Genomic DNA, 13,577 nt, shown 5'->3' on the forward strand with positions numbered 1-13,577 from the left:
TTCTTAGCCTTATCCTTCCAAAGTTTCCAATCTTGCGTCTAGGCAAGAGTATTCTTTAGGAAGATACTATGCCATGTAGGTCTATCTTAAAGGACATTACAAATATTACTTTATTCATCTTTTAATAATTCCCTTTCGGCTTCCAGAAGTTGATTATAACCTTCTCCATACTGTTCATGATTTTCACCTAATAATCTCCACTGAATCATTAGATTACTTCGACTTTCACTTTGATGAGTTTTCATGATTCCACACATTTTGGGCCTTACACTACAATAAATATGTATACTATACTATATTAAGCACTATTAATTGAAAAGTTTTGTTCTAAATGTTTTATGTATAATAAATTCGTTTAAACCTCACAACAACCCCATGAAATAACAAAATGATTTCTTGAGAAGTTCCCATCATGGCTCAGCAGAAACAAATCTGACTAGTATCCATGTGTACGCAGGTTCAATCCCTGGCCTCACTCAATGGGTTAAGGATCCGGTGTTGCCATAGCTGTGGTACAGGTCACAGATGCAGATAGGATCTGGCATTGCTGTGGCTGTGGCATAGGCCAGTGGCTACAGCTCCAGTTTGACCCCTAGCCACAGAAGCGGCCCAAATAGACAAGGAAAAACAACAACAACAAAGATTTCTTGAAAATATATATGCACCCCTATATTCATAGCAACACTATTTACAATAGCCAAGACATGATAGTAACCCAAGTTCTCATCAATATATAATTGGTTTAAGAAGATGTGGTACATATACACAATGGAATATTACTCAGCCATAAAAAGAAAAGCCAATATCGCCATTTGCAGCAACATGGATGGACCTAGAGAATATTATGCTTAGTGAAGTAAATCAGATAAAAAAGAAAAATACTATATATCACTTATATGTCTATTCTAAAAAATAATACAAAATGAAAGTATACATAAAACAGAAACGACTCACATAGAAAACAAGCTTATGGTTACCAAGAGGACAGGGACGAGAGGGAAGGACAATTCAGAGTATGGGATTAAGAGGTATAAAGTAGTATACCTAAAAAGAGAAAAGCAAAAAGAATTTACTGTCTAACACAGGGAATTATACCCACTATTTTATAATAACCTATAATGGGAGTTCCCGTCGTGGCGCAGTGGTTGATGAGTCCGACTAGAAGCCATGAGGTTGCAGGTTCAGCCCCTGGCCTTGCTCAGTAGGTTAAGGATCTGGCATTGCCGTGAGCTGTGGTGTGGGTTGCAGGCACGGGCTCGGATCCCGAATTGCTGTGGCTCTGGTGTAGGCCGGAGGCTACGGCTCCATTTGGACCCCTAGCCCAGGAACCTCCATGTGCCACAGGAAGCGGCCCTAGAAAGGGCAAAGAGACAAAAAATAATAATAATAAAATAAAAAAATAAAATAAATAAAAAATATAATAACCTATAATGGAATATAATCTGCAAAAAAAACCTGAATCACTATGCTGAATATCTGAAAAATAATACAATACTGTAAATCAACTACACTTCCATTTGAAAAAACAAAAGGAGTTCCCGTCATGGCACAGCAGAAGTGAATCTCACTAGGAACCATGAGGTTGCAGTTTTGATCCCTGGCCTCGCTCAGAGGTTAAAGATCCGGTGTTGCCGAGAGAGCTATGGTATAGGTCACAGTCGCGGCTCAGATCTGGCGTTGCTGTGGCTTTGTCTATGGCTATGGTGTAGGCCGGCAGCTACAGCTCCAATTAGACCCCTAGCCCGGGAACCTCCATATGCCACAGGTGCAGCCCTCAAAGGACAAAAGATTAAAGTAAATAAATAAATAAAAATAAAAGCAGGAGGTTTTAAAAGCAATTGAGGAGATGGGATTAAGACGGTGGAATAGAAGGACTGGAGCTCAACTTCTCTCATAAAAACAACAAAATTACAACCAAATGCTGAGCAAGACCAAAAGCTTTCAAAAAGTTATCCTAGGAGTTCCTGTCACGGCTCAATGGTTAAAGAATCCGACTAGGAAGCATGAGGTTGCGGGTTCAATCCCTGGCCTTGCTCAGTGGGTTAAGGATCTGGTGTTGCTGTGAGCTGTGGTATAGGTTGCAGACGCGTCTCGGACCCCATGTTGCTGTGGCTCTGGCACAGGCCGGCGGCTACAGCTCCGATTAGACCCCTAGCCTGGGAACCTCCATATGCTGCGGGAGCAGCCCTAGAAAAGGCAAAAAGACAAAAAAAAAAGTTATCCTACTCCAGAAGACAAAGAGGAGGCCACATCAAGAGGTAGGAGGGGCGACGAGATATACCCCCTACCTCCTGGGTGGGAAGTCCCACAGACTGGAAAGTAACTATCACAGAGACTCACCTATAGGAGTGAGAACCCTGAGCCCCACATCAAATCCCCACGCCTGGGGATCTGGCACTGGGAGAAGGAGCCCCCAGAGCATCTGGCATTGACAGCTAGTGGGGCTTGTGCGCAGGAGCTCCACGGGACTGGGGTAAATGGAGACCCCATTCTTGAAAGACGCACACAGACTTTCACATGCACTGGGTCCCAGGGCAAAGCAAAGGCTCCAGGGGAATCTGGGTCGGACCTGACTGCAGTTCTTGAAGGATCTCCAGGGAAAACAGGAGGTGAATGTGGCTTGTTGTGGGGAAGGGCATTGGAAGCAAAACTTGGGAATAATAATCAGCGTGCCTTTCTCTGGAGGTGGCCAGTTGGGAAAATCTGGCCCCACCCATCAGCAGTGAGAAGCCCCAGGCCAAAAAACAATCCAGGTGGATTGCAACCCCACCCATCAGTAAACAGGCTGCCTAAAGACCCCTGGGCACACAGCCCTTCTAATCTCACAAGAGACAAAGCCCCACCTACCATAGGGATAGGAATCAGCCCCTCCTACCAGTGGCCAGGCACCAGTCCCTCCCATCAGGAAGCCTACAGCAAGCCCTCATACCAACTTCAGCTACAAGGGGTCAGACACCAGAAGTAAGAGAGGGTACAACTCTATTGTCTGCAAAAAGGTCACCACACCAAAAAACCTATAAAAATGAAAAGACAGAGAATTGTAACTCAGATAAGGGAGAACGAAAAAAACCCCAGAAAACAGCTAAGTGATCAAGAGATTCTCAGCCTCCAGGAAAAAGAATTTAGAGTGTTGATGCTGAAGATGATATAAGACATTGGAAATAAAAAAAATAAAAGGGGAGTTCCCGTCGTGGCGCAGTGGTTAACAAATCCGACTAGGAACCATGAGGTTGCGGGTTCGATCCCTGCCCTTGCTCAGTGGGTTGACGATCCGGCGTTGCCATGAGCTGTGGTGTAGGTTGCAGATGTGGCTCGGATCTGGCGTTGCTGTGGCTCTGACGTAGGCCGGTGGCTACAGCTCCAATTGGACCCCTAGCCTGGGAATCTCCATATGCCGCGGGAGCGGCCCAAGAAATAGCAAAAAAAAAAAAAAAAAAGACCAAAAAAAATAAAATAAAATAAAATAAAAGGAAAGAAGTACTCATACAAACCACAACATAGATGAACCCTGAAAACATTATGCTAAGTCAAAGAAGGCAGTCATTAATAGTCACACATTGTATGATTCCATTGATATGAAATGTTCATTCTGGTTGCCTAGGGTTGGAGGGAATGGAGAGAATGGGGGAATGACTGCTAAAGGTTGTGAAGTACTATTTAGGGTGATGAAAAAGTTCCAAAATTGTGCTGTGGTTATGGAGCTTTTTAATATACTAAAAAACATCATAGGCTTTAAGTGGGTGAATTGTATAGCATATGCATTGTATCTCAGTAAAGATATATATTTTAAAAAAGACGGAGTTCCCGTCATGGCTCAGCAGTAATGAATCTGCCTAGTATTCATGAGGACTCGAGTTCAATCCCTGGACTTGCTCAGTGGGTTAAGGATCCGGCATTGCCATGAGCTGTGGTGTAGGTCACAGACTCAGCTCAGATCTGGCGTTGCTGTGGAGTAGGCCAGCAGCTATTGCTCCAATTTGATCCCCAGCCTGGGAACTTCTATATGCCATGGGTGCAGCCCTAAAAAGAAAACATAAAAATAAAAAAAAAAAAGATTTTTTTTAATCTTTTCTATAAATTAAGAAATTAAAACATAGGGAGATCATATGACTCTACCCATACAGATAAAAGCGGCAGAGTCAAGCTATGAACCCAGGCAGTCTGGCTCTAGATCCACACTTTTTAGACCAATACACTTCATTCATTCCCATGCTCTTGACTTTCTCTCTAATCCCAAATAAGCTCAAAGTCATCCTTCAGTCAGGATTGGAAATGGCGGTCAGCTACACACAATGGCTAAGGCTAATCAACCACAATTTCAATCAGAATATGTTCAAATATACTTGGTGAAATAAAAAAATACATAAAATGATTTACTACAAAGCTACAGTAATTGAAACTATGGTACTGTAAAGACCAACAGAATAGAGAGTCCAGAAATAAACCCCCACATATACAGTCAAATGATTTTTGACAACGGTGCCAAGACCTTTCAATGAGGAAAACGAAGTCTTTTCAACAAAAGGTGCTGGCAAAACTGGATATTCACATGCAAAAGAAGGAAATTGGACCCTTACTCAACACGATATACAAAAATTAATTTAGAATGGAGCAAGACCCAAATTTAAGAGCTAAAACTACGAAACTCTTCAAAGAGTTCATATATGGAGTGATGAAACGAACATTAACATCTCTGTGTCCTAAATCTCACCTTTCTGATCTCTCAATGATGTTATTCCTGTATATATCTACCTCATTAGTAGTCTCTTCAGGGCTATCCCTCCTTCTTTACAAGCTTTCACTCCATTTTCATGTATTTCTGCAGTATCCATTAAGATTTCTCCTTTTGTGGAGTTCCTGTCACGGCAAAGGGGAAACAAATCCGACTAGGAACCATGAGGTTGCAGGTTTGATCCCTGGCCTTGCTCAGTGGGTTAAGGACCCCGTGTTGCCATGAGCTGTGGTGTAGGTCTCAGACCCAGCTCAGATCTGGCATTGCTGTGGCTGTGGCGTAGGCCGGCGGCTACAGCTCCGATTAGGCTCCTAGCCTGGGAACCTCCATATGTCACAGGTGTGGCCCTAAAAAAAGACAAAAAAAAGTATATAGATTATTATAAACTGCTTTTTATAATAGCAGTTTTATAATTTTTTTAATAACTTTTTCATTATTATGCTTTTCATTATATAATAGAGAAAAACTGAGCTTTAGAGTGGTTAAGTGTCTTGCTCATGGTCATAACACAAAATAAGAGAATGAGGATTAGAATACAAGGGTTCTAACTCAGTTATATCATATTTATCTTGTAAAATGAATAACTTAAAAAACATACCCCTGAGTTCCCCATTGTGGCTCGGTGGTAACGAACCTGACTAGTATCCATGAGGACATGGATTCAATCTTTGGCCTTGCTCAGTGGGTTAAGGATATGGTGTTGCTTTGGCTGTGGTGTAGGCCGGCAGCTACAGCTCAGATTTGACCCCTAGCCTGGGAACTTCCACGTGCCATGGGTATGGCCCTAAAAACCAAAAAGAAAGAAAAAAACCCTACGCATATTTGTTTCAAAGAAATGAAGTTGATTCAGAAAATCTGAAGGCCTCAGGAACTACCCTGACATATCAGTTCATTGCCAATAAGCCACAGGCTTCAGATACTCCTCTCAGTAATATGGGGAGGTTATATTGTAAAATGACTGAAAAATCATAAGCATATTCCATTTGTTACTATTATTCTGGAGGCATCATTTACACCAGATCACAATGATGGTGATCTATCCAAACTACTAATAAACCTTCTCACCTAGCAGTGATAAGAGTCCCCTGGTGACCTGACAGCCTATCAGTCACATAGTCCTTAGAGTATTGAGACCATGTCTTCTTGACTTCTGCAGACCCAGCACACAGTACAAGATCACTTATTCAAGAATAAGGGCTATTGAAAAATGCAAAGACAACATCAGACAGTGCTTTACCTTGGCCTCTTCCTGATCTTCCAGAGAAAACTCCATCAATTCATCCGAAATCTCCTCTGCCTGGTCTTCTCCTCGCTCTGGATTTTTATCTAATTTTGAAACTGTAGTAATGGGACTGCCCAGATGTTTCATTTCACCTTCCACCAAGTTTCCATTGTCCTATGAAGTATATTAATAGTATTAAAAACTATCCAGGATCTTTACCTTACACTATACACAAATATTAACTCAAAATGAATTCAAAGACCTAAATGTAAGAACTAAAACTATAAAACTCTTAGAAGAAAATAGGAGGAAAGCTTCATGACACTCGATTTGGCAATGACTTCTTGGATGTGACAAAAAAGCACAAGCAACAAAAGAAAAAATGAACTTCATAAAAACTAAAAACCTTTGTACATCAAAGAATACTATCAAGAAAGTGAAAAGACAACCTACAGAATAGGAGAATCATATATCATATATAATCATATATCTGATAAAAGATTAATATTCAGAATATATGGAGTCCCAGTAGTGGCTCAGTGGGTTAAGAATCTGACTAGTATCCATTAGAATCCCTGGTCTTAATCAATGGGTTAAGGATCTAGCATTGCCACAAGCTGTGGTGTAGGCTGCAGATGCAGCTCAGATCGCCAAGTTGCTGTTGCTGTGATGGTGGTGTAGGTCGGCAGCTGCAGCTCTGATTCAACCCCTAGCTTGGGAACTTCCATATGCCACAGGTGTGGCCCTAAAAAGAAAAAAAAGAATACATGAACTCCCTACAACTCAACAATAGCAATAGTAATAACAACAACCAAAACAAACAAGATTTGAATAGACACTTCTCCAATGAAGATATACAAATGACCAATTAGCACAAGAAAAGATGCACAACATAACTAGTCATTAGGGAAATGCAAATCAAAAATATAATGAGAGGTTCCCTGGTGGTGCAGCAGGTTAAGGATCTGGCGTTGTCACTGCTGTGACTCAGGTTCGATTCCTGACCTAGAAACTTCTGTATGCTGCAGGTGTGGCAAATAAATAAACAAACAACCTACCATGAGATGCTACTTTGTACCCATTAAGATAGCTATTATTAAAAAAACCCAAAAAAACCCAAACAACAACAACAACAAAAAACTGGAGTTCCCCTCGTGGCTCAGCGGTAACAAACACCACCACTATCCACAAGAATATGGGTTCAATCCCTGGCCTCAGTCAGTGGGTTAAGGATCCAACATTGCTGTGAGCTGTGGTGTAGGTTGCAGACCTGACTCATATCTTGCATTGCTGTCACTGTGGCATAGCGGCAGCTGCAGCTCTGATTTGACCCCTACCCTGGAAACTTCCACATGCTGCAGATTTGGCCCTAAAGAGCCATAAACAAAACAAAAACAAACAAAAAACCCCAAAAATAACAAGTGTTGGCAAGGATATGAAGAAATTGGAACCCTTGTGCTCTGCTGTGGGAAATGTCAAATGGTGCAGCTGTGATGGGTAACAGTATGATGCTTAACCAAATAATTAACACAGAACTACCATATATGATCCAGCGATTCCATTTTTTGGTATATACCCCAAAGAACTGAAAGCAGGGATTTGAAGTTATTTTTATTTCATTGTTTATAGTAGCATTATTCACAATACCCCAAACGTAGAAACAACCAAAACATCCACCAAGAGATTAATGGATAAACAAATTGTGGTATATACATAAAATGGAATTATTATCCAGCCATAAAAGGAATGAATTTCGGGATTTCCCGTCGTGGCGCAGCAGAAATGAATCCAACTAGGAACCATGAGGTTTTGGGTTTGATCCCTGGCCTTGCTCAGTGGGTTAAGGATTCGGTGTTGCCATGAGCTGCAGTGTAGGTAGCAGATGTGGTTCAGATCCTGGGTTGCTGTGGCTGCGGTCAGCTGTAGCTCCGATTTCAGTGCCTAATCTGGGAACTTCCATGTGCCACGGGTGTGGCCCTTAAAAAAAAAAAAAAGTGAAATTCTTTTTTTTTTTTTGTCTTTTCTTGGGCCGCTCCCGCAGCATATGGAGGTTCCCAGGCTAGGGGTCTAATCGGAGCTGTAAACACTGGCCTATGCCAGAGCCACAGCAACGCGGGATCCGAGCCGTGTCTGCAACCTACACCACAGCTCACGGCAACACCGGATTGTTAACCCACTGAGCAAGGGCAGGGACCGAACCTGCAACCTCATGGTTCCTAGTCGGATTCGTTAACCACTGCGCCACGACGAGAACTCCGTAAAAAGTGAAATTCTGATGCATGATACAATATGGATTAACTTTTGAAGAAATTATGCTGAGATAAGCAAGAAATAAAAGGACAAATATTGTATGATTCTACTTACATGAAGTATGTAGAATTGTTAAATTCAGAGACAGAAAGTAGACTGGCGGTTAACAGAGAAACAAAAGTGGAGTTATTGTTTAAAAGGTAGAGAGCTTCTGTTTTGAATGATGAAAAAAATTCTAAAATGGATAGTGGCGATAGTTGCACAACACTGTGAATGTACTTGATGCCACTGGATGGTACACTTAAAAATGGTTAAGATGGTGTGGTGGTGTCCTGCTGTGGTGCAGGGGGTAAGTAGCTATCATTGTCTCTGGGCAGTTCGGGTTTGATTCCCAGCCCAGACCATGGGTTAAAGATCTGGCGTTGCTGCAGCTGTGGCAGAGGTCACAGCTTTAGCTCAGATTCAACCCTGGCCCAAGAACTTCCATATTACACATCTGCAGCCAAAAAAATAAATAATGGTTAAGATGGTAAATTTATGTTTATTTCACCACATTTTTTAAAAAAATCACACACATACATATACAAAAGACTATCTAGTAATTTACCATGCTCCAAGTCTTCCCTTACTCCAAAAGATCAAAAATCTGAAACATGATCAACGTTATCTGCTTAGTACAGGATATGTTAAAATGTAAAATGGCTTTCCCAGAGAGCTGATTCCAAATCTCTGAAGTATCTTGAGCCCACAGTCTACTAAAAAATAAGTGATACTGTACACCTGAAACTAGCCCAACCTTGTAAATCAACTATACTTCAATTAAGAAAAACAAACAACGAGTTCCTGTCATGGCTCAGTGGTTAACGAATTGGACTAGGAACCATGAGGTCGCAGGTTCGATCCCTGGCCTTACTCAGTGGGTTAAGGATCCGGCATTGCTGTGAGCTGTGGTGCACGTCACAGATGGGGCTCGGATCCCACATTGCTGTGGCTGTGGCGTAGGCCAGCGGCTACAGCTCCGATTCAACCCCTAGCCTGGGAATCTCCATATGCTGCGGGAGCAGCAGCACAAAAAATGGCAAAAAGACAAAAAAAAAAGAAAGAAAAACAAACAAAAAATAAGTGAGTTCCTGGGTAACTTAATACTCCAGTAGAGGAGTTCCCATCATGGCACAGCAGAAACGAATCCAACTAGGAACCATGAGGTTGCGGGTTTGATCCCTGGCCTCGCTCAGTGGGTTAAGGATTTGGTGTTGCTGTGGCTCTGGTATAGGCCAGCAGCTACAACTCTGATTCGACCCCTAGACTGGGAACCTCCATATGCCGCAAGTGTGGCCCTAAAAAGACAAAAGACAAGAAAAAAGACTCCAGTAGGTACAACCACTGTGGAAAACAGTATGGAGGTACCTCAGAAAACCAAATATAGAACTACCATGAGATCCAGCAATCCCACTTCTGGGCATATATCCAGACAAAGTTTTCATTGAAAAAGATACAGGCACCCCCTATGTTCATTGCAGCACTATTCACAATAGCCAAGACATAGAAACAACCTGAATGTCCAACGACAGATGAATGAATTAAGACGTGGCACACAAACATAATGGAATACTACTCAACCATAAAAAAGGAACAAAATCATGCCATTTGTGGCAACATGGATGGAACTAGAGACTCTCATACTAAGTGAGGTAAGTCAGAAAGAGAAAAACAAACACCATATGGTATCACTTTTATCTGGAATCTACTATAAGGCACAAATGAACCTATCTACAGAAAAGAAACTCAAGGACATGGAGAACAGACTTGTGGTTGCCAAAAGGGAGGGGGAGGGAATGGGAGGGACTGGGTGTTTGGGTTTAGTAGATGCAATCTATTACATTGGGAGTGAATAAGCAATGAGATCCTGCTGTATAGCACAGAGAACTATATCTGATCACCTGTGATGGAACATAATTGACAGTAATGTGAAAAAGGATTATATGGATGTATGCCTAGGTCACTTGCCGTGCAGCAGAAACTGACAGAACACTGTAAATCAACTACAAGAAAAAAAAACCAAAAAGACTAGGAGTTCCTCTTGTGGCTCAGCAGGTTAAAAATCCATCTAGCATCCATGAGGATGTGGGTTCCATCCCTGGCCTCGCTCAGTGAGTTAAGGATCCAGTGTTGAAGCAAGCTACAGCATAGGTTGCAAATGCAGATCAGATCTGGCACCGCTGTGGCTGTGGTATAGGCCTGCAGCTGTAGCTCCAACTGACTCCTAGCCTGGGAACTTTCATGTCATGGGGTGTGACCATTAAAAACAAACAAACAAAAAAAACCACCTGTGCTACCTCAGAGAGTAGAGCCACTACAGTGACAATGCCCTATCCTTAACCAGCTGCACCATATACTACGCTAATTAGAATTTTCACAATGGGCGCATAATACTTTTAAAATTGGAGGAGGAGGAATACTTGTTGTGGTTCAGCAGTAAAGAACCTGACTAGTAGCCATGAGGATGCAGGTTCAATCCTTGATCCAATCAGTGGGTTAAAGATCTGGTGTTGCCGTGACCTGTGGTGTAGGTCACAGATGAAGCCTGGATCCTGTGTTGCTACATCTGCAGTATAGGCTGGCAGCTGTAGCTCTGATTCCACCCCTAGCCTGGAAGCTCCCATATGTCTAACATGTACCCCTCCTCCCCAAAAAAAAAGGAAAAAGGAAAAAAAGTTGGGGAGGAAAGAAACACAAAGAATAAAGCAGAATTTTTTTTTTAAGAATTTTTTTCTTCTCCTTAAACTTAAATAAAAAGAACAGAGGACATGTCTCCTCCCTTTCTCTGCTCAAAGGTTACTTCGCCAACCCCTTCTCACTCAAGCTGGCTTAGAAAAATTCAAAGGGGTACAAATACAATCTGTCATCCTCTATCCCACAACACTTTAGTTAACTCTTGAAGATAATGCCCAGAGACTCACCAATAGAGAAAGAGGAGACATGTAAGGTCCCCCTGGTCTCTTCTGAAACAGCAGGTTCCTGTGTGCCCACCATTCCAAGGACTTTGAAGTGTTGTTTTCCTGCATAAGAAGAACTATAATGGCTGTAGGAGAAGTGTCAGCAGAATAACCCTCACAAAACACTGTACATGTAATCTAGGTTGACCATATATCCTGGAAATACAAATTATAGATTGATGTACGGTATGTAGATCTGCTTTAGATACTAATTTTATGATCACAAGCCAAAAGAAGGGAGGAAAATGCTACAGCCCAGTGGGTTAAGAATCCAAACGCTGGAGTTTCCGTCATGGCACAGCAGAAATGAATCCGACTAGGAACCATGAGGTTGCGAGTTCAATCCCTGGCCTCACTCAGTGGGTTAAAGATCTGGCGTTGCCATGAGCTGTAGTGTAGGCTGCAGACGCCGCTCAGATCCTGTGTTGCTGGGGCTGTGGTGTAGGCCTGAGGCTACAGCTCCAATTAGACCCCTAGCCTGGGAACCTCCATATGCCGCAGGTGGGGCCCTAAAAAGACAAAAAAAAAAAAAGAATCCAAATGCAGCAGCTTGGGTAGTTATGGAGGCAAGAGTTTGATCTCCTGCCTGGTGCAGTGGGGTAAAGGATCCGGCATTGCCATAGCTACAGAGTAGGTCGCAACTGGATTCAGTCCCCTCGCCTAGGAACTTCCATATGCCTAGAGGGATGGCCTTAAAAACAATTAAAATTAAAAAAAAAAAAAAAACTTTTTATTTTTAAAGGAAAGCAGGAAAAACAGAGGGAATGATCAGATTTTTAAAAAGTGATTATAAAGATAAATTAGAAGGACTGCATTAATTCAAGAAAAAGCTGATTAGGACAACCAAAAACATGGGCATAACTTAGTCAACATAAGAAAAGAATAGCAGCCATCTTTAACAGACACTGTCCTGGCGTAAAGAATGGGAAGCAGGGAAAAGAAGAATATGTTTAGAAAGGGGGATTAGTTGAACGGATTAGTTAGAGAATTATCTTAATGATTAGGTGGCTTTGAAGAAGCCAGTTTCAACTTGGAACTGAAGGATGGTCTGAGGCTCAGACAAAAAAGGACAATAGCTTCCTCAGAATAGGCGCTAAAAAGCAAGGCTAAGGGGGAAATAAGAAGAAATTAAGAAATATATGTATGTATGTGTGTATGAAATCATGCAAAGAGCATGTGAACAAATTATGTGAGTTAACACTATCTGTTCAAAAAAAAAAAAGGCCTAAATCCTTATACTATAATCAACTGAACATGCGTAATAATGATGACCTAGAAGACCTGGAGTAGGTTTCCGACCTAGGATCAAACCTTAAAGAGAGGAAACAAATGAACCATAAAGAACTGCTTTTCTTATAGTGATGCAACTTGCTTGTTGAGCAGACTGAGGCACAGACAATTCAAGGTCTCATAACAGCACTGATGAGTTAGTTGCTCTATCTAAGGAAGAAAACTGCTAATGCACCCAGGTTTCCATTAAACACTCACATTTTCTTTATTTTCGGATGAGCTACATATTGCATCTTTCTTCCTGCGGCCATGGTCCAAGGCATTTGGAGTGCTACAAAGCAGCTGTGCCTACAAAAGATTGTTTTCTGAGAAAATGCAGCATCCTCGAGCCACAGGTAAGCTAGAAACCCTCTGCATACCACCTGACAAGCAACCCAAACCCAAGAAACATGAGTTACTCACTGGGCTGCATTTTAAAAGGTGTTGGTGATAACTCCTGTAGATCAAAAAAACTGAGAGTTAAACCCAAATATGGTTTGATTTTTTTTTTTTTTCCCATCTTTTGGCTGCTCCGCAGCATAGAGTTCCTGGGGCAGGGATCGAATCTGAGCAGAAGCTGCGACCTATGCCATAGTTGTGGCAACAACTGGTAATCAAACATGCATCTCTGCCACTGCTGAGACACTGTTGATCCTGCTGCACCACAGTGAGAAGTAATTTGGTTATTCTTCAGGGAGTTTCCATCATGGCTCAGTGGAAACGAACCTGACTGGCATCCATGAAGACGAAAGTTTGATCCCTGGCCTCGTTCAGTGGATTAAGGATCAAGCACTGCTGTGAGTTGTGATGTAGGTCACAGACAAGGCTCGGATCTGACATTGCAGTGGCTGTGGCACAGGCCGGCAGCCGCAGCTCTGATTTGACCCTTTGCCTGGGAACCACGGATACAGCCCTAAAAAGACAACACACACACACACACACACACACACACACATTTATAAAATTTGGTTATTCTTCAGGGGCTTGAAACATCCCACTTTTCTTTCTTCTATTCTAGGAGCCCTCTCTCTAGTTAATATGCCTCTTCTAATAACAATACACAGGGTGTTCTCTGTGGTAAATATCAAGACATTCAGTGACATCCTGG

At 42.1% G+C, this 13,577-nt stretch overlaps 1 protein-coding gene across 5 annotated transcripts in view; it reads right to left on the minus strand.

The window, feature by feature from the left end:
* CDC25C (cell division cycle 25C) overlaps nucleotides 1-13,577 on the minus strand; it is a 37,283-nt gene that overhangs the window by 17,816 nt on the left and 5,890 nt on the right. For all 5 annotated transcript variants that reach the window (XM_047778724.1, XM_047778725.1, XM_047778723.1 and 2 more), the window contains 4 exons: nucleotides 12,893-12,926; nucleotides 12,689-12,778; nucleotides 11,165-11,263; nucleotides 5,970-6,128 (listed from right to left, as the gene is read on the minus strand). In XM_047778724.1, coding sequence (XP_047634680.1) covers nucleotides 5,970-6,128; nucleotides 11,165-11,263; nucleotides 12,689-12,778; nucleotides 12,893-12,926 — 382 coding nt within the window. The remainder of the gene's footprint in view (nucleotides 1-5,969; nucleotides 6,129-11,164; nucleotides 11,264-12,688; nucleotides 12,779-12,892; nucleotides 12,927-13,577) is intronic.

This window comes from Phacochoerus africanus, chromosome 4 (assembly GCF_016906955.1).
Source record: "Phacochoerus africanus isolate WHEZ1 chromosome 4, ROS_Pafr_v1, whole genome shotgun sequence".
Classification (NCBI taxonomy): domain Eukaryota; kingdom Metazoa; phylum Chordata; class Mammalia; order Artiodactyla; family Suidae; genus Phacochoerus; species Phacochoerus africanus.